The sequence below is a fragment of the Primulina eburnea genome, chromosome 1 (genome assembly GCF_022965805.1).
Source record: "Primulina eburnea isolate SZY01 chromosome 1, ASM2296580v1, whole genome shotgun sequence".
NCBI lineage: Eukaryota > Viridiplantae > Streptophyta > Magnoliopsida > Lamiales > Gesneriaceae > Primulina > Primulina eburnea.
The window spans coordinates 63,151,596-63,176,992 of record NC_133101.1 but is presented as its reverse complement, the minus strand read 5'-3'; the positions used below and the strand labels follow the sequence as shown (position 1 = coordinate 63,176,992).

The 25,397-nt window shown below is 34.4% G+C and overlaps 5 protein-coding genes and 1 long non-coding RNA gene across 10 annotated transcripts; 5 read left to right on the top strand and 1 right to left on the bottom strand.

The window, feature by feature from the left end:
- Window positions 1-605: 605 nt before the first annotated feature.
- Window positions 606-1,831, top strand: LOC140809481 (protein NRT1/ PTR FAMILY 5.10-like). Its single transcript, XM_073167126.1, has 2 exons — window positions 606-1,050; window positions 1,203-1,831. The coding sequence occupies exons 1-2, from the start codon at window positions 606-608 to the stop codon at window positions 1,367-1,369; spliced, it is 612 nt and encodes a 203-aa protein (XP_073023227.1). The 3' UTR covers window positions 1,370-1,831.
- Window positions 1,832-3,730: 1,899 nt separating this feature from the next.
- LOC140839792 (patellin-3-like) lies at window positions 3,731-6,616 on the top strand. Its single transcript, XM_073206735.1, has 4 exons — window positions 3,731-5,171; window positions 5,564-5,688; window positions 5,791-5,932; window positions 6,019-6,616. The coding sequence occupies exons 1-4, from the start codon at window positions 3,885-3,887 to the stop codon at window positions 6,268-6,270; spliced, it is 1,806 nt and encodes a 601-aa protein (XP_073062836.1). The 5' UTR covers window positions 3,731-3,884; the 3' UTR covers window positions 6,271-6,616.
- A 944-nt stretch (window positions 6,617-7,560) lies between these two features.
- On the top strand, window positions 7,561-9,562 carry LOC140813883 (MICOS complex subunit MIC10-like). 2 transcript variants are annotated; one of them, XM_073172685.1, is made up of 3 exons: window positions 7,561-7,847; window positions 8,575-8,714; window positions 9,272-9,362. In XM_073172685.1, exons 1-3 carry the CDS (start codon window positions 7,712-7,714, stop codon window positions 9,281-9,283), a joined length of 288 nt encoding a protein of 95 aa, XP_073028786.1. In that variant the 5' UTR covers window positions 7,561-7,711; the 3' UTR covers window positions 9,284-9,362. The 2 variants fall into 2 exon arrangements, with proteins under 2 accessions (XP_073028786.1, XP_073028778.1); XM_073172677.1 differs by lacking the exon at window positions 9,272-9,362 and adding an exon at window positions 9,394-9,562 and having other exon boundaries at window positions 7,564-7,847.
- Window positions 9,563-12,403: 2,841 nt separating this feature from the next.
- On the top strand, window positions 12,404-14,147 carry LOC140839782 (large ribosomal subunit protein eL6-like). The gene is made up of 4 exons (XM_073206724.1): window positions 12,404-12,720; window positions 12,793-12,899; window positions 13,517-13,698; window positions 13,774-14,147. Exons 1-4 carry the CDS (start codon window positions 12,470-12,472, stop codon window positions 13,927-13,929), a joined length of 696 nt encoding a protein of 231 aa, XP_073062825.1. The 5' UTR covers window positions 12,404-12,469; the 3' UTR covers window positions 13,930-14,147.
- Window positions 14,148-14,690: 543 nt separating this feature from the next.
- Window positions 14,691-15,535, top strand: LOC140813879 (uncharacterized). Its single transcript, XR_012114030.1, has 3 exons — window positions 14,691-14,804; window positions 14,841-15,027; window positions 15,234-15,535. It is a non-coding gene; the product is annotated as an uncharacterized lncRNA (long non-coding RNA).
- Window positions 15,536-15,935: 400 nt separating this feature from the next.
- On the bottom strand, window positions 15,936-24,652 carry LOC140839757 (uncharacterized). 4 transcript variants are annotated; one of them, XR_012119788.1, is made up of 8 exons: window positions 24,383-24,648; window positions 23,958-24,026; window positions 23,231-23,347; window positions 23,079-23,153; window positions 20,065-20,199; window positions 19,505-19,646; window positions 16,925-17,332; window positions 15,936-16,639 (listed from the first exon to the last, which is right to left on the bottom strand). XR_012119788.1 is itself a non-coding variant. In XM_073206713.1 (7 exons), the coding sequence occupies exons 1-6, from the start codon at window positions 24,560-24,562 to the stop codon at window positions 19,540-19,542; spliced, it is 705 nt and encodes a 234-aa protein (XP_073062814.1). In that variant the 5' UTR covers window positions 24,563-24,652; the 3' UTR covers window positions 16,868-17,332; window positions 19,505-19,539. The 4 variants fall into 4 exon arrangements, 3 of the variants coding, with proteins under 3 accessions (XP_073062814.1, XP_073062796.1, XP_073062807.1); XM_073206713.1 differs by lacking the exon at window positions 15,936-16,639 and having other exon boundaries at window positions 16,868-17,332; window positions 19,505-19,668; window positions 24,383-24,652; XM_073206695.1 differs by lacking the exon at window positions 15,936-16,639 and having other exon boundaries at window positions 16,868-17,332.
- Between the last annotated feature and the right edge of the window lie 745 nt (window positions 24,653-25,397).

Here is a 25,397-nt window from a genome sequence, read left to right as displayed (position 1 = left end):
CGGGTACTCCAATATTTTTTTATTAGAAATATGGTGATTAGGGACAGTCAAGGTTTTATATTGTTCTAGGTGTCTATCTATGATTATGGTTGTGGAACGGTTTTCTCAAAACATTTTTCCATATTATTTTTATTTTTATAAAAATATATATGATACGATTAAAATTCAAATATAAAATTTGATGTGAAAAAACTTATTATAATACAGTAATAATTCATACAAAAAATAAATACAACTATAACTTTTATATTATGATTGATATGATCATCTAAAAATTCAAATGTTTATATTATGATATTTTAGTTGTAGATTAGATAAAATGTACTAAAATATTTTTTTATGATATTTCTATTAAATAAAAGGAATATTTTTAATTAGAGAAAATATTATTTTTAGCTTATAAAAAAAGTACCATGACAACAAATTTATCTATTCCAAGCATCTTGATTTTAATAATATAATACATATGGTATATCTATGACTAATGAAAATTCAAGTAATTTAATATCACATGATTGTTTGAGGATTAATGTAACGTCCGAAAAATATGTCTGCATCAGCTTTATTTTTTTCTACGATTGCCAAAAAGCTTCAAATGGCACAGCATGTTGTCCACCTCAGCTTCCAGTGTAGTAGCATTGGCCCAAGGGGGGCATAAACCATGTGTTCAAGCTTTTGGACCTGAGCAGTTTGATGAGCAAGATCCAATATTCGAGTGTAAAGCCAAAAGCTCATTCTTTAATTGGTGGTACTTTTCCTTTTGTGCTGGTGTTTTTGTGGCTCTCGTCATTTTGAACTACATCCAAGACATTCTAGGCTGGGTTCTTGGCTTTGGGATCCCATGTATTGTTATTTGCCTTGCCCTGACTATTTTTTTCATGGGGACTAGGACATACCGATTTCGTACGCACAGTGATGATAGAAACCCGTTTATCAGAATCGGTCAAGTGTTTGTCAGAACAGTTAGATACTGGCAGACTAACCCTACGCCATATCCAGAGTGGAGGAAGCTCAGGGAATTCTACCTCTTGAGGGCATTCAGCAATTCAAGTTAGTAAAAAAATGTTTTCAGCTTATTAATTAATATTTTCACAAACAATAGAATGCAAGTGCTTTCTGTACAATACAAACCTATCAAAATTATGTCCTTATGCAAAATGCTAATTTGGATTATTACAGGTCCTATAATTTACAGACCACAGATCCAATGAGTGTATGGTGGCTTATACCTCAGTATTTACTTTTCGGAGTTGCTGATGTGATCACCATGGTCGGTTTCCAAGAGTTCTTCTACGACCAGTCTACTGGAGAATTGAAAAGTTTAGGTCTTTCTCTATACCTGTGTATTTTTTGCATTGGGAGTTGCTGAAAAGGCCACGAGCAGAAATGGTCCGACTAGTTGGTTCGCGGACAACTTGAATCGGGCACACTTCGGTTACTTCTATTGGCTACTGGCAGAGCTTACTTCTGCTTCACTGATTGTGCATGTCTACTTCTCGAGATCATATACTCACAACAGGAAACTTCTTGTTTGATATTATCATTTTGAAGGCTACGAATTTCTTGGGGAAACAGACATAAATGATGTGCTGTTCGTTGAACTTGTAGCAAACTATATAGTTTACGATGTATTCCTGCGTTGTTTCGATATGATTTTGTAACCAATCCTGAAAGGTGGACTGGTAGTCTAGTGATTAAGGTATTTCTTTATCATTTTTTCTGTGGCTCAAGAGGAATCCTTTAGTCTTCGAAGGAGAATACACCTGAGTGCTGGTGAAATTCTAACCTGGGTGCATGGGATGAGCCATGCACGTACTTGAGGATTTTTGAATGCTGTTATCGAATATTTGCTTAGTTTGACAAAAAGCGATCCCACTAATCTTGGAGATAGCTATTTTATTTTTATGATTATTTCGATTGTTTCAAAAAGCTGGTTATGCTTTTCAACCGAAATTAAATCGTATAAAAAAAGTCGATTGCATTGCTGTGTTAAAAGGAAGCAATTTATCAATCTTATTGTATCAAGAAAATGAAATGATTAAATATTTTTCCTTGAGTATAACACATCCACAGAAAGTACATATAGTTAATATGACTATTATTTTGTAATTTTATACTTCTAGGTTTCTGCATTCGGCAGATCAGGACATATTTTAACAGTACATTTATATTTCACATAGATAAATAGAAAGAAAAACACACAGTTTAGAACATTTTTTCAATGTCATTATATATAACTTACATTTATTGTGATTAAAAAAAGCTTACAGTTTGTCAATATTTTATTGAAACTATAAATTATGGTAGGAGTTTATCTCTCAATTCTCAGAATTTTTTCTTTACTTTATTTGTTTATGACATCATATTTGTTCAGAAGATCATAACGGACGGCCAAATTTAGTATCTACAATCCTCGCGTTTTTAAAAGTTAGATTTTTTTTCAGTTTTTACAAAAATTGGTGTATCTTTGCGCCTGACATGCCCGCAAATTGAAAAATTATTCAAACACATTTATTATTTTAGAATAGGGAAAACTAAATATTTGATCATGTATATTTGTTTTCTTGCAATTTTAGCATTCAATATTGTCAAATTTCAATCGTAGTATGATATTCGTGACCAGATTTGTCCGTATATTTGCTGAAGTGTATATATTTAAGATAAAATTATTAATTTATAGTTATTATTATTAGGTGTTTGATGACTCAACGAAAATCATAATCTTAATTTATTAGTGCTTAAATTTAGATTATCATCTTTTGTTAGTCTACGAGAACGTAAGCATTAGTTTATTTATCCAATATATTTGTCATGTTAATATCTATAATCACAATCATTTTCTTATGTATAATAATTATTGATTAGTCATTATATCTCAATTAATCACCAAGGAATAATGCGTTTCTAGAATTCTCAATTAATCACCAAGGAACATGTTCCCTAACCACAAACCCACGTTCCATTGTAATATTTTCAACCGCTAATCTATCATCCTCTTACGTTTCAGAATATAGAAAATTGAACCGGGTTCAGAGCTTGACACTTAGCCTCGTATCTTTATTTTTTTTACAATTTTATTAATTTTTCCAAAATGACGTTAATATGACACCGAACGTCACATCAAAAAAAATCAAAAGATACATAATTAAAATTAAAATTTAATAAAATAAAAAGTAAAAATCACAAATTAAAAAAACATATTAGAAAAAAAATGTGATGTTCTATTTTGCAATATTGAATAGTATTTGCGCATGTGCGACAGGTACCATATGACCTTTATTAGTTGTAACTGAATTAAAATTTAATACCTAATTATTAATATTTGGTATGTTTAAAGAAACCAATTGAATATTGACGTTACAGCTATTGCTCATTTCCATAGGAAACCTTGTACTACTCTCGATTTAAAATATTTAATATTAATTAGAAAGAATTATGGTATAATTTCCTTTGTCTAAAGTCTAAACGGAGTGGCCGGCCTGTGACAAGTTGTTAACAAGTGATTAAGAAATATAATAATAATTATTATAATTATTAATTGTATTTACTATATATAAAGAGATTAATGTTTTAATTTTTTGTTCGTCTCATTTTTCAACGGTATCACAATATTTATGACGCGATGTTTGTTTCTGGAAATTAGATTATACGAGGAATAAAATCTAATAATATTTAATAATGGTAAAAGAAATAATGATTGGACGAACAACGGTACAATGTGGCATCGTTGGCAGTCTCCGAGTATTTGACAGGCTGTGCCTATTCATACATGAAATTTGCCACTCCATTTCTACCTCCACGTTCAATCTCACATCAACTCGGCAGAATTGTAGGATTGCGAAGAACTTTACTTTCCTGAATTTCATTCATCTCTGGCAATATCAATGGCTGAGGAAACCAAGAAATCAATTCCTGAGTCGCCTTGTGCTGCAGAAGAGGTCGCGCTGTCTGATGTTCCATTGATCGAGAAGCCCGCAACCATTGTGGTGGATAAGCAGGTGGCGCCGCAACCTGAGCCTGAGAAAGTTGAAAACCCGGCAGCGGAGGAGGCGGTAGAAGGGGAGAAGGGAAAGGAGGAGGCGACGACTGAATCATATTCGTTTAAAGAGGAGGGTAACAAAGTTGATGATCTAATTGACCCGCAGAAGAAAGCCTTGGATGAACTTAAACTGTTGATCCAGGAGGCACTCAACAAGCATGAATTTACTGCGCCGCCGCGTCCGGCAGATAACAAGAAAGATGATGAACCTAAAGCTGAAGGGAAGAAAGAAGAAGAATCAAAATCTGAGGAGAAGAAAGAAGAGCAAAAGACTGAAGCTTGCGAGGTATCTACTGAAGTTCTGCCGCCACCTCCGCCAGGCAATGAGCCCGTTAAAACTGAACCGGAGGCTGCGATCGATAAGAAGAATGAAAAAGAAATGGTCCCACCTCTTCCTGTCGAAGAGAAAAAGGAATCGCCATTTGAAACAGTACTAGTCGAAAACGTAAAAGAAACGGCTGAAACTGTGGTCGAAGAAGTTAAAGAAACTATAATTCATGAAGTCAGCGTCCCTGCCCACCCACCCTGTGAGGGATCCACCGTAGCCCCGACAGAGGAGGAGAAGCCAAAGGAGTTACCTGTCACAGAGGAGAAAACAGTACCAGCGCTGCAGCCAGAGGAAGTTTCTATATGGGGTATCCCACTTCTTGCTGATGAGAAGAGTGATGTGATTCTCTTAAAGTTCTTAAGGGCTCGAGATTTCAAGGTGAAAGATGCTTTCTCCATGCTGAAAAGTGTGGTGGCATGGAGAAAAGAGTTCAAAGTTGACGAGTTAATGGAAGATGAAGAAATTATCGAGGGACTTGAAAAGGTTGTTTACGTTCATGGGGTGGATAAAGAGGGGCATCCTGTTTGTTACAATGCTTTTGGAGAGTTTCAGGACAAGGATTTGTACAGCAACACTTTTGTCGATTCCGAAAAGAGAACCAAGTTCTTGAAGTGGTACATTCAGTTCTTGGAAAAGAATATCAGGAAACTTGATTTCAGCTCTGATGGGGCTTGCACTATTGTTCAGATCACTGATCTTCAGAATTCCCCTGGACTCAACTTGTTCAAGAAAGAAATGCGCCAAGCTACCAATCAAGCCCTCCAATTGCTGCAGGATAACTATCCCGAATATGTTGCAAAACAGGTATACAAACAATTCGCACACGTAAAACAATGATGATGCTGATCGGTAAAAATCAATTTTGCTGCTTTTTTGGGATTGAAAATTTCATCTACGTTTTTCTGCTTTTCTTGGAGTAAAAAATTAAATATTTCCTCTTATAAACCACTTCTTTTAAAAGCCCAAGCTCACGGCATCAACATTCCATTATGTCGGATATCAGGAAATGAATATATTGTTAGAGATCACTTTTCTAAAAAGCTTCGGCTGATACGAGTTGGCCCAACAAAATGATTTATACTTCTCGTTTTTTTTCTTGTTAGTTTTAATTTTATGCTTGGTTCTAATTAAGTGTTCCAGCATTATGTTAGCATTACTTTTTATTGATTGTGCTGGTTTTTATTGGTGGATGCAAGGTGTTCATCAATGTTCCATGGTGGTATGTGGCTTACAATAGGATGATCAGTCCATTCTTGTCTCAAAGAACCAAGAGCAAGTTTGTTTTTGCAGGCCCTACCAAGACTGCTGAGACCCTCTTCAAGTCGGTTATTTTATGAATTTTTGTTCCATTATTTGCTAGTAGTCTTAGTAATTAGGTGTCATCATGAAGTGTATCAATGTTATTTGTGATTTTATGCATCAGATACTTAGCACCTGAGCAAGTACCAGTTCAGTATGGTGGCCTTAGCAAGGATGGTGAGCAGGACTTCACCTCTGCCGAGGCTGCAATCGAAGAAACTATCAAGCCCATAAGCCAACACACTATTGAACTGGCAATCACCGAGGTGGGCTCGTTTTTCTGATCTATTCAGAAAAAGTGGGAATTTTAAATTTATAAATTATAAAGTTCTATTGTGATGTGATTTTCCAGGCGTGCATTTTGGTTTGGGAGTTGAGGGTGGTAGGCTGGGATGTTGCCTATGGAGTTGAGTTTGTGCCATTCTCTGAGGGTGGATACACACGGATCATTCAAAAATCAAGAAAGATTGGACCAACTGATGAGCAAGTAATCAGCTACACCTTCAAAGTCGGTGAGGCGGGTAAGGTGGTTCTGACATTTGATAATCAAACTTCTAAGAAGAAGCTGCTTGTCTACAGGTCCAAGATCAAGCCTTCTGATTAAAAATTATGATTAGAGACAAACGCAGAATGCAAAAGGGTTCGTCTTGCACATCAGTTTTTGTATCTTATTCTTACTTATCTTTGGCATAAAGAAGTGAGGGAGTTATTGCTTCGTAGTTCGATTTTTCCCCTTTTTTATTACAGTTTTGTGGCTGGAGTATTTAAATGTCGTCTGGTATAAAGATTTAGCAGTGCTTTTTGGACATAACTTTGTGTTTTGCTAGTGTGGAATGGTTCTCAATGCTTTCCTGTTTTTGTACATTTTACTACATTATATTTGTAATTTGTTGGAGTCCATTTTGTTTCTTTACATGGATATTGACGTCCGAAAGATTCTTATCATACCATTGTCCTGTCTTGTGTTTATTTGTGATAAAAAACCATGTTCAGAGATTCTGAGTTTCTGGTTCACAATCATTTTCCCAACCTACTTAATCAATCAAGACATCATTTTCCCAGCCTACTACTAATCAATCAAGAAAGTGGTGGTTATTCTCAATTCACCATTAATCATTAGGTGAGGTGGCATAGACAATATTCTAAAAAAGTCAGGCAGGCAGGCAGACGACTGCCTACCACCTACCACGGTTTTTTTAAAACCAAAATCAATTGGGACATTCACAAGTATTATGTTTTTGTAATCTTATAAAATTTAAAATTCTAATAATAAGTTAATAATATATAGATATTAATACATTTATATATATCGATCAACCAGTTCATATATTCACTTACAACATTCATAACACGAAACTTAAAATTCTTCAACAATTTTCCAACATAATATGTAAATATTAAGCCTCAAAATCTAATTCTTCTAACATCTAAGGTGAGTGATACCTTAGATGATTTTGTCAGAACACGGAGTACGAGTATAAAGATAAAGAACCCACAAACATCATATTCTTGGATTTTTCTTTTTTATTTATTAAGCCTGTTAATAAAGTATAATAACCATAAATCGATATTACAACTGATATCGAAATCAAGATCATATATTTAGTTAGTATTAGTGGCAAAGTTGATGTAGTTATTTAGATGATAATTATAAAACAATAATCGACCATATGAAAGACGTGATAAAACGTATCTCCATTAGAATTTGGTAACTGATTTTGAGACCTAACGCCAATTCCAACAGTAGTATTAGTAAAGTTTAATTGGGTATTTTGAAGCATTAAAACGTATTGGGCCTCCATGAGGCGAGTTTGGGCTTAGACGAGGAGTGTTATTGATCAATAAAGTAAAAAGCCCAAGCCAACAAAGGGGGACCGGACCAGAGCTGAAAATACAGAACGGTCTCTAGGAAAACGCCACGGTTTCAATGTTACAGGCACAAAACGATCCACTCGGCTGAAGCAGGAGCAAGTTCATCAATTCAGTGATAGAATTGGAAAAACCTACTCAATTCAGCCCAGTTTTCGTGGTGACAAGTACAAAAAATGGCGGAAGAAAACAAGGCTGATATTCCAGCTCGATACGATTTGAATGCAAAATGGGACGCCTGCCTCGATTTGGGCCTTCGTCGCTTTGTTTACTCTTCGTTCGCCGGCGCTTTTACCGGGCTGCTGCTCTTCCGTGAGTATTTCTGCTTTCCTCTGTTCTTTCAAATATGGTATGTTTCCCCCTTTTTTCGGATTCGAAGTTTTGGTGATTAGATCGTAATTATTTGTGTAATGTTGCGTCCCTTTTTCATATGCGTTGTAAACTCAATATGAATTGCCGTGTTTTGGATTATTAATCCGTTTGATTGGTTTTCAATTTATGTGTTTCGGGCTTCTTAACAGCATGGCTAGATACTGCAATCCCTGCACTATTATGCAAGTATGGAAAAGGGGAACGTGGAGTTACTGCGCGATAGCGTTCTTACCTCTGAAAAATGTATAGTGTGTCCCTTAAAGGATCTGCCATAGTTGTGCTATGTCAGCGCTGCGTTGTTGATTGCCTGTCCTTGTAATACTTTCTTTTCTTGCATCTATATTTGATGAGATTTTCCTTTACAAACACGAAAGTCAAACTTACATAGAACTCACAAATTTACTCGCTCCGGGCTCTATGCCAAATGTAATAGGATGATCTTTACAAATTGTTTCCCCCCTGGCGTCAAGCATACTCTTCATTTTTTTGTTATTTTCTGCAGCTGGCTGTATTTTAGAGAATCAACCCCATAGATTTATATCATTTTCATGGAAACCATGTCAAATTTTGTCATATTCATGCTTTCCATGTGTGCCCCCATACTAAGCTTTAAGGGTTGCTCTCGTCAGACAATTTTACTAATCAGTTATGCTGCTTGTTGTGTTAGGGAGTCCGGTTACACGCTGGGCATCTGTAGCTTTTGGTGCTGGAGTAGGGATTGGTTCTGCATACTCGCAGTGCTCTCATAAATTTGACGAATCTCCGCCAAAACTGAATCCTAGCCTTTCTGACTCCCCTCCTTCTAAGGTAAATATGTTCTTACTGATACTGATTTTACTTTCATTTATTTGTTATGGAGTGAGTACGATTAACTATATTTTCCCATTTGTATTTTCCCAAAAATACGCATCTGTTCAGTAAATATGAATGTAATATGAGAAGTATATTTGGTCTTTCCTGAAGTATGAGTTTTAGAAGTTAACTTTATTTACCTAACTGTGAGCTCTATGCTCTGAATTTCTAGTGAAGATCATTGAAAAATGTTTTACTGGCTTTACTTTTTGGAATAGTTATTTTGGCAATAAAACCTAAAGGTTGTCTGGGTTCTATTAAATATAGATGTCTCGTGAGCATTTCCTTAGAAAAGCTAGAGCTTCTGAGATTTGTCTCAAGTATGGATTAGTTAGGAAGGAATTTTTGTGAAGTTCCATGAGGAAAAACACCCAGTTACCAAAAATGCACTTTTATTTGGATTACCAACCAGTATTCATATTCATTTGTATAAAAACTGAGTTGTGAGATGTTTGCATCATCTGTTGATTGGGAAGCTTACATCATGTGTTTGTATCAGTTTTGTGTCCTAGTCGTTATTTTAGGCATGCCTGCACCAGCCCAGTCGCTTCTGTCTCCATTACATGTGTCCCTAGAAAATCTGTCATATCCTTGAGGATGTGATTTGTTAAAATTATGTCTTGATACAATGCAGGCTGAGGAGGAATGAAGTCATAATTGCTTGGCAAGTTTTTACATAACTCAGAGCCTTTCATCTAGTTTGCAATTGTTTTTCCTCAAAAGATGTAGTTTTGAACAGTTGATCACCAACTGCTATTGTATTATCACAATTTTCATGAATGCTATCTCCGTGTTTCGCACTTCATGTCTGAAACGTCCACTACTCGTTTTTATTTAAATTGTACTAGAATTTTTTTTCTACCATTCCATTCGGCCGAATATACTAACATGTACACATATATATTTTAAAATACCTTTGTTCCATTTGAAATAAACCGACCAACTATTATTTGAAAATCCAAAATAACTAAGTGCAAAACATAAAATCGTAAACCGTGCAGTCAAACCTAGAACTAGTATTTTTCAAAATAAAGTATAAGCATCTTAAGTGCTCTCAAAACCTCTCAAAATCATAAGTTATAAAAATCTTTAAAATAATCTTAATGCGAAAAACTAGCAAAGGTCATCGGGGCACCATCAGTCCCACTAGTGCAACCATCAAGTCTTTCATCATCAACAACATCATGCTCACCTGTATTGATCACACCCAGTGAGTCTATTGACTCAGCAAACCTAACCATGATAACAAATAATAGATATACGTTCACATGCGGCAGTGGAAAATGCTTATAATAAAATAGCTTTTTATGAACATGCATGACTTTAAATTCTTTTCCTTTCATCATATACGTATATGTTTATCTTTTATTGAATTCGTATCGTTAATTGTGACTGATTTTCGTATCAGCTGTAGGTGTATGGATCTATATACGTATAAACATGATACCAGGCAGCGGGGACATCATCGATACCCTTATCCGTCAACTGAGCCTTGGTCTTACATATCATCATATTAGTCACAATCAAGTCACATCCTTTAACCTTTTCATTATATTCATCACTTATAAAAATTAATACGTATATATATCATTTTTCTTTTAAACCAAGCATACAACATGTTTTTTAGAAATATCATTTTTCCTCGTAAAATTCCATAAACTTTCAAAACAAACATTTTAACATTCATTACATCATTCAGGGCACTGTCAGGACGTCTAACATTTTTCAGGTGTAAAATGACAGTTTTGCCCCTAAAACCCTAACTTTCTCAATTTACTCTTAGACGTCAAAACGACGACCGAATCTATCCAAACTTAACATAACACTTTAAAATACACTCAGAAATATTTCTTAGACGTAAACTTACGCTCTTCGACTAATTTTCCAATTCGTTTTAAAAGTTAAATGTACGTCCCAATTTTAACCCGAATCGACTCGAAATATAGCCTAACTTTACCAAACTTGAACATAGCCTATTAAAACCTCACCATGTCCTATGCAACCTAAATCAAGCCATTTAAATCCTTCGGAAAGGCTTAGGACGCCTACTGAATTTTTTAGCAAATAGTACTTCAAGATCCATTACGTGTCCAAGGTCTTTTATTCTTCTTGGCATAAATTTGATCAAACCGTAGCTTAATATATCATGGGTTTCTTCAATCTTAGACCCTAACCATCATGTCCAGATCCTAACCAACCCTCCTAAGACCATGACCGACCCCTAAAGACCCTGCTGGACCAAACTTAAGGAACCTAGAACCCGCAGCCCCCAAACCCGATCCCACATGGTGCGCACACCCAAAGAACGCTACAACCCTTACCCTTCGAACCAACCTTCCCTCAATCAGCCATATCTCCTTTCTTTGCCAGCCCTTAAACATGGACCTAGGAGTCCTTAAACCTACTGAAATTAGTCCTTTTTCATAGCCCTATCATGGCAGTCCTTTTGTGCATCATAATCATAAATTTATAAACATAAAAACTCAAGTTTTGCCATGACAACGAAAACATAAGATGTTGTATCATATTTTTCATGCAAACATGTATTAATACATATAATATGGTATGAATGATGGTTGAATGAAGATTAAGGCGTGTCTTTGCGTATTATACGCACGAAATTCGATCTTTGACGCGAGGGACGTTAGCGGAGAGATGGGAAAGCAAGGTGCTGTGTTATTGAGCCACAAAACCGACGAGAATTCCTTGAAGACGTGCGTGTGTGTGGTCGTGTGTGGTAAGGAGAGTCCTAGTATTTTTTTAGGCTTGGGGCGTGGATTATGAGGTGTAGGAGCTTAGGCTTTAAGACCTTGTTTTTAAATAAAACATATGATACAAGTTTGGGCCCAATAATCTTTGTATAATAGGCCCATTATAAAGTACGAAAATTATTTTATTTAGAAAAATTTTCAAAAATATTAGCCGAGGTCCAAATAATCCCTATTTTTGTCAAAAATTGATTAACGGTTTAAAATATGATTCAGCGCATGAAAACACCTCAAAAGTTGTCATTTTTTAAAATATCATTTAAAATATACCATGTATTAAATAATTAAAAATAATCATTTAATAAAAATATATTTTTTTGATCTCCGTTAATCGATCGCATTTCGAATAATATTTAAAACATAATTTTATGCATACTAATATTAAATCTTATTTTAAACATATAAACATGCTTATCATATTAATTAATGTAATTAAAATAATTTAATTTATCATTTTTTCTAATTTTATACATTTGAGTTATATATATAAACATTCCATTGCTGGGCTCGCTAGTGTTGTTCTCGTTATTGGAGAAATAACAAAAATCCGTGGGATTATTACATGTTTAAGGAATAATATTACATAAATGAATAGGTCTAGTTCAACCTTAGTAATCTTAATGGTTATCTTATATATAGATTGTTGAATACACTAGGGTTGAACTAGACATATTCGTTTATCTAATATTATTCCTTAAACATGTAATAATCTCACGGATTTTTGTTATTTTTCCAATTACGAAAACAACACCGGTGAGCCAAGCAAGGGAATGTTTAGGGGGCCCAACATTTTGCTTTAATTTGGGCCGAAATAACGAACTGTTCATAAAGCCCAAATTATAAGCCCTCATGAATTAGGAGGCTCTTAGATACGCTTCTACACTAGGGCTTTAATTCAGGCTGACGAGTCTGCAAGATCTCCTCAGAAGATAATTTTCATCAATGGCGCCCAAAGGTCCGAGAATGACCCGAAATCCGGAGCTGATCCGGGGGATCCGAAAGTTGTCCCGCTCCCAGATGTACCACAAGAGGGGTCTCTGGGCAATCAAAGCCAAAAACGGCGGCAAATTTCCCCAACACGAGAAAGCTGCGGAGGCTGCCCCTGTGACGGAGAAGCCCCCAAAATTTTACCCGGCGGATGACGTCAGGAAGCCGCTATCCAACAAGCGCAAGTCCAAGCCCACCAAGCCCAGGTTATAATTCTCTTATTATCCCTAATGCTACTCTTGTTTTTTCTTTCTTGCTGATTTTTATTTTGTATGTAGAGCGAGCATTACACCTGGGACAGTATTGATAATCTTGGCTGGAAGGTTCAAGGGAAAGAGAGTTATTTTCTTGAAGCAGCTTACTTCCGGATTGCTTCTAGTTACCGGCAAGTTTATTTTTCACTATGCTTTAATTCTTGGGGATTTTCTCTTTATCTAATTTTCCAAAGTCTTGGCTGCCATTTATTTGTATTCCTCGTGTGATCATAAATCTTCGGTAATGTCCTCTTTTTTGATAATGTGGTTGAGGTTGCTATCCTATTTCCTTGGGGCGCAGGTTCCTGCCATGACTTCTTGGGATTGGCTCTGAGAAATACATATAATAGATATGAAGTTTCATGGGGTCTGATTGATTTTTAATTTCTGAATCAGTTCGCTCCTTTGCTGATTGTTTGGTTGATAAATTTTTGTCAGTTGGCTCATCATTCATGAGTCCTGCATTATTTAGAGTCTGGATTTTTTTTTATCACAATGTCTTGATTTAGTTTCCTGTGGGTAGCTTGTAGGTGTCATTGAGTTTCACTGATAGCTCGATTGCATCTATGATTTATATAAAATGGGAAAGAACAAAATTGAATTGAATTGTGCATTAATTTTAATTTGACGGCATATTTCCGGAAACGGCAAAAGGAGCCTTGGTTTTTCGAAATTTCTCCCCTCAGATCATTATTTCCTGGTACTATTATTACTTATAAGTGTATAGTTTAATTTACTGTGGCCACAGGACCATTCAAGATCAATGGTGTTCCTCTAAGACGTGTGAACCAGGTATTTGTTATTGCATCATCCACAAAGGTCGACATTTCCGGGGTAAACGTAGATAAATATGAAGACAAGTACTTTGCCAAGAAAGTGGAGAAGAAAAATAAAAAGGGAGAGAATGAATTCTTTGAAGCAGATAAACAGGTTGGTTTTTCTATCATTCTCTGATCTATTATTGCTCGTTGTTCCTTCTTTAATGGCACAGTGGCTGAAATGTAGGATAAAGCCGCACTTCCAGCGGAGAAGAAAGACGATCAGAAAGCTGTAGATGTATCTTTATTGAAAGCCATTGAATCTGTTCCAGACCTCAAAGCTTATTTGGGTGCAAGATTCTCACTCAAGGCTGGCATGAAACCTCATGAGTTGGTCTTTTAGGGAGAAGCACTTTTCAAATTATTATTTTCAATTTTGTATTAATTACTCTTTAGTTTTTTATGTCCTGTTTTTTCAGTAGAACCGCATATTGGGAATTCTTTGTATCTCCAGCTCTTGCTTACCCTCCTATTTTTATTATCCATCGAGGTTTACATCTTACAGTTCCTTGGGGGGAATTTTATATCTCAAGTTCATTAACAAATGCTATATTCTCTCCAGATTCTCTCGAAGAGCTGATCTGCGGGCGGGGCCCGCTATGGAATACCTTTCTTGAAAAATGTCATTGTCAACTTGAGCAGTTCTTACGTACAAAATATGAGTTACGTTATGCATGTGCTGCACGCGCTAATATTATATTCATTAATATTTTAAATATAGGATTAAATCAAGTTTTATTGTTGAAAAATAATTTCATTTTGTGAGATCCTGACAAAACTAAACTTTATAAACAAGAAAATAAATTTGGAAAAACTTTATAACCATTTACATTTTGACTTGTAAAAGCGAAAAAGTAAAACTATAATTATAATTTTTTAAGCGTTGAAATTTAATATGTAGCTTTTACATATTATCTTAGAAAAGTAACCTAATTTTATAATTGGGAGAAAATAAATTTTCTATTTATTTATTTAGAAAAAAATTGAAAACACAAAAAGAAAAGGTATTAAGAAATGTATATTTGATGATAAAGGTCGTTAATAAATTATATGCGTCGATAAATTAATAGTATATAGATATATGTTTCTTGTTATATTTATGTTATTTCAACTATTTTATAAAACTAACTTTTGGTATGACTTACCACATCATTTTTATTTTTCAATTTTACCTCGACCTCATATTTAGTATTTATAATTCATTTAATTTATTTATTAGTATTTCATTATTTTTTTCCTTCTTTTCTCAACTAGATAGCTCCATCAATTGAACAAGTAAAGTTGATCGGAAGCAATCCCTATGGGTTGGGCTCTGCCCCTAGAACAATCAAAATGGGTCAGATTCGTTATGTCTCATATCCGTCCCGCCATGGAAAATTGGGTTACTTTTTAGTGGCCTGGCCTGAACGAGCCAATCCATATGGGTTACGTGTTGTGACAGGTTGGATATAATTAAATTTTTACTTATGCTATTCATATTATTTATGTATGTGAACTTTTTTTAATAATAATCAACAAAAAAATTTATATGATTTGATTGTGACATTTATTGTTTGTTATTGTTTAACCATTGCTAATATTCCTATTTCAAATCTCGACTATTAGTTTTGTTTTCGTATTTGTTTAATTTTTTTAACAAATTGACAGGTTGACCAGCATAGTCTACAACGAGCGAAGAGACGAGATGAAGTTTCCCAACTCGTCATGAAAACTATCCCTCAGCGTAAATCTGATCGAACAACTCGTTTTTTGACTGAGAATGCTTTGAAAGACGGAACCATTTGGTTCGTAGATTCGTATTTCCAACTAATCAATCTAAATATGAACTAGATGGTGGATAGTTTCATCAGCCAGAGAAGACAGTGTTTACAATCATTGGAGCTAGTCCATCTGGACTCGATCCTTCACTTCTGCTCATCCCGTTTTTTTTTACTAGATCAAGTATTTAAAATACATTATTTTGTAAAAATAAAACTAAATAAATTGTTTAATATTAAAAAATAAATATAATATGCATAAATAAGTGTAATATTCATATATTATATTATATTATATACAAATTATAGGGTACATAAGTGCTAGTTATTAGTATTATAAAATAAAAGTTCAATCTTTGTTATGACTAGGATGGTTCCATTTTTCAAATTTTTTAAAGGGAAATTGAAAAGGATACTCAAAAAATAAAATTTTGGACTTCTTTAAAATTATTGTTGAACAAGTCTCATCCAAATGGTAGTTTGATGGAAGACCTGGTAATTTAGAGGCTCACAAAAAACAAAAAACAAAAAAAAAGAAGAAGAAGAAGAGCACCGACCAGTTCTATTGAGAATAAAATATATTTTTGAACCTACTGAATCAGTTTTAATGAAAATCGAACTAATCAAATAATTGCAATGCAAAAGAATGTACGTCTCAATTATGGTATGCAACATCCTAATTGCACCTCTCTCACATCCATAGCTGAATCACATGCAAACCAAACAATTTTTATAAAATTAAAGAAATAAGGACATACTGACCTTTGTACTCAACTTGGAAGAAATGACTAATGACAAATCACTTGGTGCATCCTTCTTCTTCAGTGAGCTTTTCCTTTCCTTTTCACTTATCTCCCCTTCAATCCGGTCATGCAAATATTTCTTGTTCTCTATACAAGTCAACTGATATCAGCCAGAATGTAAAGCAGGAGTTTGGTGTTCTGTATTTACCCAGTGAAGCTTCTGTGTCTTTCTCGAAATCCAGTTCTACATTATCACAAGAAAAAAGCATGTTTCACAAGTTAAATTCCCATGTAGGTTTGGTGCCTCGACATGAAAGCAATCAGCAATTTCTCCACCGCTCTACTTGCCTCAATTGTCACTATCTCCCAGCCAACAAATAGAAAAATATACCACAATTACAGTATACGACTGAAATGGTGAGGACAAAGGAACCCATAAAAACACGAAGGAAAAAAAATTATGGGAACCTAAACCAGTGCACTTAGGGCTACCCATTAAAAAGCAACAATTTATTTTGCACCCAATTTTTTTTTTTTTTTTTTTTTTTTTGCTCTCTTAAAATATGCATAAAAACCAGGTAAAAAAAACATGTATTCTTCACCTCTACAAAAATTTCCTCCTGTCAGCTACATGTCCAATATATTTTTTTGTGAAATAAAATACAAATAATACTAGAAAAAACATCCAGATTCATGGACCTCTAACTTGTAAACTCCTCGAAAGAGCACAAGTGAAAATTTTACAGCAACACTGTGAATGGGTGATTTCGAGCCCAAGAAATGAATTCAAATTAAGGCATATAGAATGTTGATCTTCTATAAATCTGTAAAAATATACTGTCATATAAAAACGTACATCTCCAGGTTAATAAATAAGAGAATCATGATGGTAGCAAAGAGCATTTCAGATCACAGTGTTCGAAGTTTGATTTTTTGAAACAAGTATCTAGGACTAAAATTTGGAATTTCCTCCATTCATAATTTTAGCTCCCAACCTCCCTCTCCCCGGGCAACAACATGGTGTAAAAGGAATACACATGGCATGTGACAATGTGCATGAGATGGATGTTTCGAATTTACATCCCTTATGGAACCCCTAAAGATTGAATCGCAAGCTTAGCAGCAACCATTGAGATATTATTTTTAACTAATTCCATTGATATATCCAGTCTTTCTAGGGTATCTTTGGTATCCATTGCTTTTAACTTTGCATTCTGCAATGCTCGCACTTCAGAATGAGTATTTCCTGCCATCACAAAGAAAAGTCATTCAGTTTATTACCCATACTTTCATGATTTCATCCAACCAATTCATATTTATTTCAAACTAGTAGAATAAATTTCTCTGTTCGGTCTCTATATCTACTAGATTGCTATTCTCAAGACTTTAAAGATAAATTTAGTTCTCATCTCTTGACCAGAGCGGTGAGTGTCAATATACTGATTATGACCTAGAAAAATGGCAATCAGAAAGAGTATACTGGCAAGGGTAAACAAAACATGTGAATGTAGAATCTGTAGATAAACCATTTCTGCACCAGAAGAATGGAAAAAGGAAAGTAAAAATGACAAGATGGGTATCCAATCCTAAAAGTAGACCAAGGAATTGACATGGATGATCAAGTCATGAGCTGCAATTCCAAGGATGCATTATGCTTTCCTAGAGGATCAATTACACATCAACAGCTATAAATATGGTAACCATAAAATATGTAAAAGACATAGTCTCTTTCATTGATATTTAGTTAAGCACTACATTATTTGCATGCTTATTTCTTCCAATAAATTAGGAGAAAATACCACAAAGAAGAAAATAATCCCAAAAGCATATCACCAAATACATCTAGGCTACAATTACGGACCCGATCTCAATCCCTAAAAGTAAGATTTGGTTTACTGGAATTCAATATTGATTTGATTTGATTTTTCAGCACGCCCTTCAAGCAAAAGTGTGATACCCTTGTCCCACATCGAAAAAAATCAAGATTTAAAATGAGTTTATAATGGCTTACAATGGACTTCTATAGCAACTTGGGTTAATCATTTTCGTAAAGCGAGGACGAATACGAAGTAGTTGCTATAGGGGCCCATTGTGCAGTCACGCAGGCGCGGGCCTGGGCTCGGGGCGTGACAGAATGGTATCAGAGCCGGTCACCGGCATGGAACACCGGGAAATAAGTGCTATGCGGGGCAAAGTGCTACGTGCATGAGAGCCACCTCTTGAACCTGCGGGGCAAAGTGCTACATGACGGGAGCCACCTCTTGAACCTGTAGGAGCCATCTCTAGATTCTCGGTGCTGGTGGATCGAGGGGTCAGGCCGCGACGAGGACGTCGCGTTCTGAAGGAGGGGTGATTGTGATACCCTTATCCCACATCGAAAAAAATCAAGATTTAAAATGAGTTTATAATGGCTTACAATGGACTTCTATAGCAACTTGGGTTAATCATTTTCGTAAAGCGAGGACGAATACGAAGTAGTTGCTATAGGGGCCCATTGTGCAGTCACGCAGGCGCGGGCCTGGGCTCGGGGCGTGACAAAAAGAATCATCTGCTTCAAGCTTGAACAAAGTCTGAAACTTAAATGACTATTTTTGTGAATGCAGTTACTCCATCAAATAAGATACTTCATTAGAACTCTTCCAGAGCACAAACTTCACGTGGTTATTGCACAACTTCTGGTTCCAACACAATCCTTTTCTCCCTTTTACTCTTAAAAATTCAAATATCAAACAACTTTAGCCATGGTAGGTAGGTTGTAAAATTCTGGCAAAGCTCTGTGCGGATTGTTTTCAAATGGGGGCTACTTTTCACCACTCATTTCCTTAGGTAAATGCATTCATCTTAAATAGTAAGGTGAATTAAAGATGACAAATGATGCAACACAAGCTAGTGCGAAAACTATTGTGGTGTTTTAACGGTGTCAGTGCTTCAACATATTGAATAATTTTTATTTTTAAAAGATATTAATTTCCTTTCTTCAGATAGAGAGGAAAATGGAATGGACGAATGCATTTCTTTTATTTTTCAAATCTTCCCTCAACAGGTGACAAAAATGGGAGTGCACTATGGTGGCTGAAAGGCAACTGTTAGTGGTTGAAGTAGTATACATACATCTCTATCCAACTATTTTTATAATTATCAAATGAGGTGTTCTTTTGACCAAGGAGGCAAACAAACATTTGATGAGAAGTCACCTCAAATACAAAAAGGGAAAACATTTAAATGCCAGTACCTCACCAAAAGGAAAAATCATTCCCCAAAACATTTTAGTAATTCATTTGTATCTCCTTAAAAGAAGGTTTTAGATCAAATAGATCTAATGTATTTTGGAAATGTTAGTTATTTATTAAGGAATATTGTAAAATACCTACGAGCAAAGCTACATTGTTGGAATTTAAATTAGGTCACATAAACATACCTGAAACGGGTTGAAATCCCACGAAGGAAAGACGCTCAGTTATGAGTGGAATGAAATTTTTTATGGAACTCAAGTTTAGGTTCTTTTCGGCCCAGAGAAGAGAATTCGTACTTTGAGTCTGCAACAGAGCTTCCTGAGGAGCCTGCTACCAATAGATCCACAACCTGTTAGGGGTTAATTATTTCTGTCAATTAATTGTTCATGTCTAAGATGTTGTCCTCCACTTTGTAACTTTTCAATTAGATAGCCACTTCTAAAAACAAAATATTTATTTCCAAATTAATTAAACGAGTATTTATCAGAAGTTATTATTTTGAGGTGTGTAAAAAAATGGGTTAGACCAAAGTTCACTTCCTTCTGATTTCTAGTCAGCTATTTGCCACCATTCCATATAAAGGGCGCGTGTTTATTTTTAAAAATGCACTCTGCTTAATGCATGCTGAATGAATGCACCGCAGGAAAAATTCCCTTGTCTGTCCTTGGGCTGATCCTCTCAGCGACCATGGACGCACATGGGAGAACTGACATAAATATTAGGGGGTAGGAGGGAAAGAGACGACCTTCAACTTTATCTCTAAGCTATTCAAAGTGAAAAGAGCATCCTTCAATTGCAAAACTTTGGAGCTTATTTCGGTCGTTTCGGATGAAAAATTGTCAATAAGTGGTATCACTTCACCAGTCATGTAAGGTTGTAACTGCACATCATTTAAAAGTAAGCAATAAATAACTCAGGAAACTGCACAAAAAGAAATGCTTCAGAAATAATGTTGTCAACATTTAGAAATGCTTCCTGTCACTCTCAGAAACATCACTAAACCAATAAAGTTATCAACATTTAGAAAATAATGTAACCCTCCATAGCAGATGCATGAACTGTTTCGAGCATGGCAAGAAAAGAAATCGAGGGCAATTGATCCAACCAATGAGGTGAAGCTTGCAACATATGCTTTAAAATATGTATTATATGTCTCATATAAAAAAATTATTGTGTTTATGCACATGTACAACTATAACTTCATAATAACGTTGAATATAACAATAAAAAATTTGACAAAATTAATTCAATTAGGTAGTTAATTTTCAGCAAAACAATGCACGTATTTCTTTCTAGTATAGTTACAAAAAAACATAAAATTTATAAATAATAATACAAGAAAGATATGGAATAATTAAAGTAGTTCATAACAATGAAATTTTGTTAAAATGTGATGGAAAAAATGTATATTAACAAAATGATAACAAAACGATAACAAAACCACAAATTCTAGGAGAATGTCTAGGTCTAAAATGAGTCCATCTTTTTGCAATTTTTAATTTAATCAAGAGATGGTTGGTCAGCCACCACACGAAACAATTGAAATAAATCATTGACCTAAAACAAGAATAATTATCCTAGAGTGACCTGTGATTGATGATTTTAACTGCTAAAGATATATAGCTCTTCTTAGATCCAAGGGAAATACACAATCATTTCCGTTTCCAAGAATGATAATTGCAATAAAATCAAGTAGATGAATGCAAAAAAAAAAGGAGCTTATTACTAACAATAGTATGCATTCAAAAAAATCTTGGCTACCGCATCGAAAATTCCTAATAAGACTCAAAATGGTAAATATAAAATAGGCAACTTAGTTCCTGATAAAAAACCCTCTTGAAGAAAATAAAAAAAAGTATTAAAGCAAAAATATCATACAACAAATATATGATTTTAAAAATGAATCTTCAGATAGGTTTGCTTTAATTTTTTATCACGACCCTCGGACCTAGATGTTTTTACACCACCCGCAACCATTGTAGAATCAGACGTCTCAATATTAGAAATCTCATGAGTAACCATTTGAATCTTCCTCTCCAATAGTCAAAGCATCTCACGCAAATCATCTGAATTCGCCACATCCAACTCAGTTGTTCAAGCACCTGGCTAAGAGTAGTTCATTTTCCAAGGACTCGATTTTCTTATTCTCGTTGGCCAAATTTTTCTCCAACCTAACCAAGTTTTGCATAAGAAACCCTTATTGATTTACCATGTTGGTTGCTTGTAAAGAAGAAGGTAAATTTTTGAACTTCTGAACTACACGGGATGCTTCATCAAGGGAAGGCCAAGTTTCAGGTTGAGTCTCATCTCCATGGTAGACAATTGCGCAAGCTTCAATATTGCAGAGTGTTTTCAACTCATTTAGTTTTTTAAATAAACCCGGCTTCCTTTTCCTAAACGTCTCACGTCAGGCTCGTTCATCAGCAATTAACTCATACCTTATCTTTGATCGAACCATGGTAATATTCCTTAAATTACAAAATAATTTTGAAGGATATTCAAGCTTATCTGACATAGGAGTATAAATGCACGGATGATAATTAAAGTTAATTGATTATACGTGGTTTAATCTAAGTGAACCATGGTAATATTACTTAAATTACAAAACAATTTTAAAGGATATTCAAGCTTATCTAACATAGGAGTATAAATGCACGAATGATATTAAAGTTAATTGATTATATGTGGTTTAATCTAAGTTATTACGGTAATTATTATTGGATGCATGACAACATGGTTAAACAATAAACACATATTTATGTCATGGAATTGTAATTATATGATGTCTTCACTTAAATAGATGCAAATTAAAATTAATTTTGAGACAATTAAGTGTAGTCCCCAACACATAAAGTGAAGTTGAGCTTGTACATAAACTTGTCCTAGAGTTTAATCCATTGCATATAAAATCAATATATCATGTTTACACCAAACTTTTGATGATTGGCTATAATAATTTTTTTTATTATCAACACCAAAGCACCAAGATATGATCAACTAGATAACGATGTAAATTTTTTTGAATTGACACTTGATATTAAGAACTGATTTTTCCGGTAAAAGTTTTGCAATCAAGTATATCAACACACAATTTTCTAAACTTCACTCTTTACACGCCAATGATATTTGCTATCTTTGCATCACACATAATCAAGAGGATGACTTTGTCATTGAAAATAGGGATGCAAAGGATGATGCTCTGTCTGATTGATTGTATGTTTATTTGTAATTATAATTTTTTTGTGCATAAACAATTCTTATTCTCAACATATTATGTTAACAATTTTCAGTTCTATCGAGAAACTCATTAATCTCACTAGAAACCACCCACAACACGTCACCTCACACTCTCTGCAAAAAGTTAGGATAATAATCCTTAGTACCTATTTCTAGGAATCTTACCCATAAGCAAACACTACTCAGAAGGAATAACACAATAAGGGTGACTTATGTCATACAGGAAACCCAACTGCCAAAACTTTATAGCTTAACAAAGCAAAGCAATATCCACTTTACCTTCAAGATTTTAGTTTCAAACTTTCAAGGGTTGAAAGAACTGCAAGACCTTGTCTTCTTGCAAACTCAGACCATAATTTTTACTTGATCGCAATAGTTATACTTGAGCATGGAAAAACACAACATGATCATCAATTGATGGCAAAGACCCAAATCAGTGTTTACAGAAGAAAATATTTTAGAAGCTACTTAAGAACTCGAATCATCATGACACATGTTTAAGAATGCGAAATGATGGCTTACTTGTTTAAAACCAACTATTTTTACACGGCCTACACCCCTTATCGAGACTAAGGCTCCAATTTGGAGTTGTTCAACCTATGATGCAAATAAGAGAATATCAGCTAAGTGATAACTTAATAATAAGAAACAAACTGGCAGGCAGAGAAGCTTACTTTCTCTATGAAGACCAGACAACCATATCTAGCAGCAAACGATCCTTCTATTGATGTGCCCCCAAAAACAATTGGATCCAACACGAAGTGCACAAATACATCGTTCTTAAGCAAAGACTGCAGCAATGTATATAACATGATAAAAATATCATGAAAATCGGAAAATAGGTCAATTCTACACAAACAAGAGAGAATATAAATGCATCACTAAAAATGTTGCTGGCAAGGGGTAAAGATTTTCTAAAAATCGATGAAAATTTCAGGTTATATATTCTCTTTTTAAATAAAAACACATGTATTGAACGATAAAAAGGGCTATTAGACTTAGCAGTACTCTGTAGAATTGTAGCTGAAAATCTTTGACACAAAACAAATTGGTATCATGCTTCGATTTCCAAGAGAGATTTTACCTTTTAAAATTTTGTCAATTGATTGGTTCGTAAAATATCTTTTAAACTCTCAGCAATGTCGTTTTAATTACGTAAAATAAAAATCAAGAACTATAAGCTTGTGTCGAAATCAAATAATGCAAGGTGAACTAATTATTCTTGTTCCACCACTGATAACAGTCAGCGTATTGAACTCATTAGGTGGGGAGATAACAAGCATTGGAGCTTGAGTTCAACTCCTCAAGAGAGTTTTCATTTGTCTAAGTTCTAGGTCCGTTGCCGAGAGACAACAAAAGTATGTGCAATTCCAATAAGGTAAGTGAGGAAATTTTTTCTACCTCCTCTAGCAGCGCTAGATACCTTGCTTCATAAAGATGTATGGTTTTAGCTTCAGAAGGAACAAGCACCTGTACAATGGAAAACAGACATATATATATTTTAAAAAAAACATAGTAACGAATCGAAAAAACGCCATTCATTTGGTCCCAGATAAGTGATGGTTTAGGAAAACCACGGATGCGTGCGTTGCCTAACATAGGATTTGGTGTAATCCATTATCATGCTGAATCAATAAACATGTAAACAAAAGCGAATAAATTCAATACATTAATAGTCTATGATGAAGTTTGAATGAGCAACATACTACAACCCACAAAACTAAATGGATTTTCACACCAACGAAACGTAGCCATGTTTCTTTTACACTAAATAACCAAGAATTCTCGCGTCAGAATCATCACAAACTCAGCCTTCGCATTAAAACCTGTTGGATTGGGAAGGGGAGGAGCGGGAGCACCAAAGAGGATGCTTGAATCCTGCGTCTCTGCCGAGTGAAATTCACTCGGATTTTGGGGTAAATAGAGGAGAGGGGATTGTTGATATATATGGGTGAGATTACAGGAGAATTAAATGCTCCTCCTGGTCTGGAGATTATAGGAATCATATTGGATTATACGTTAATCCTTCTGAATTTCTTGGCTTGTGGTGTAAACGTAATCCCACTGGATTCTCAACTTAAATGCAATTTTTAACGGTTACAAAACTGGAAATATCAAATTCAACTTTCATCCTCGCAACAAATTATATTTTGAAAAGGGACCGAGCTTTTTTATATTTTTAAAAAATATAAAAAACAAAAACTTGTCTGAGACGGTCTCACATATCGTATTTTGAGAGACAGACATCTTATTTGGATAATCCATGAAAAAATATTACTTTAAAAAAGATTTATAGGGATTTATACAATTTTTATACAGAGATTTATATAGGGATCTTATAGAGATGACTAACAAAAATAGGAATTTATACAATTTTTTATTAATTAAAAAGGGTAAAAGGTAAAAATGCATGAAACATGGAGTAAAAAATAAGTTGGACTTTTGTCAGGTATTAAAACAAAAAAAAAATTTGATGGGTCATGAATATTAAATAAATCATAGACAGATGTATTTTTTTCGAAATTATCCTTATTAAATTTGAAATTTTTTTCATATTTTTTTTTTTATCTATTCAGCAAGTCGAAGACAGTCATACTTGATCCCTAAACCCTCAAGTGGTCGGGTATTTTTATCATAAAACATTTAAATCGTGAGATGAAGTTACAAAAGATGAGCTAATACATCGAAAAATATGAATAATATAACAATTTTTCATTTTAAAACTTAAACTAAATGTTAAAAAAAAACAATGTCTGAATTTTTAATTCAAATTTATTCGGCTAATAATGAGAAGAAATTTTATCTTTTGAATAATATATTTTTAAATTATTTAATTTTTTT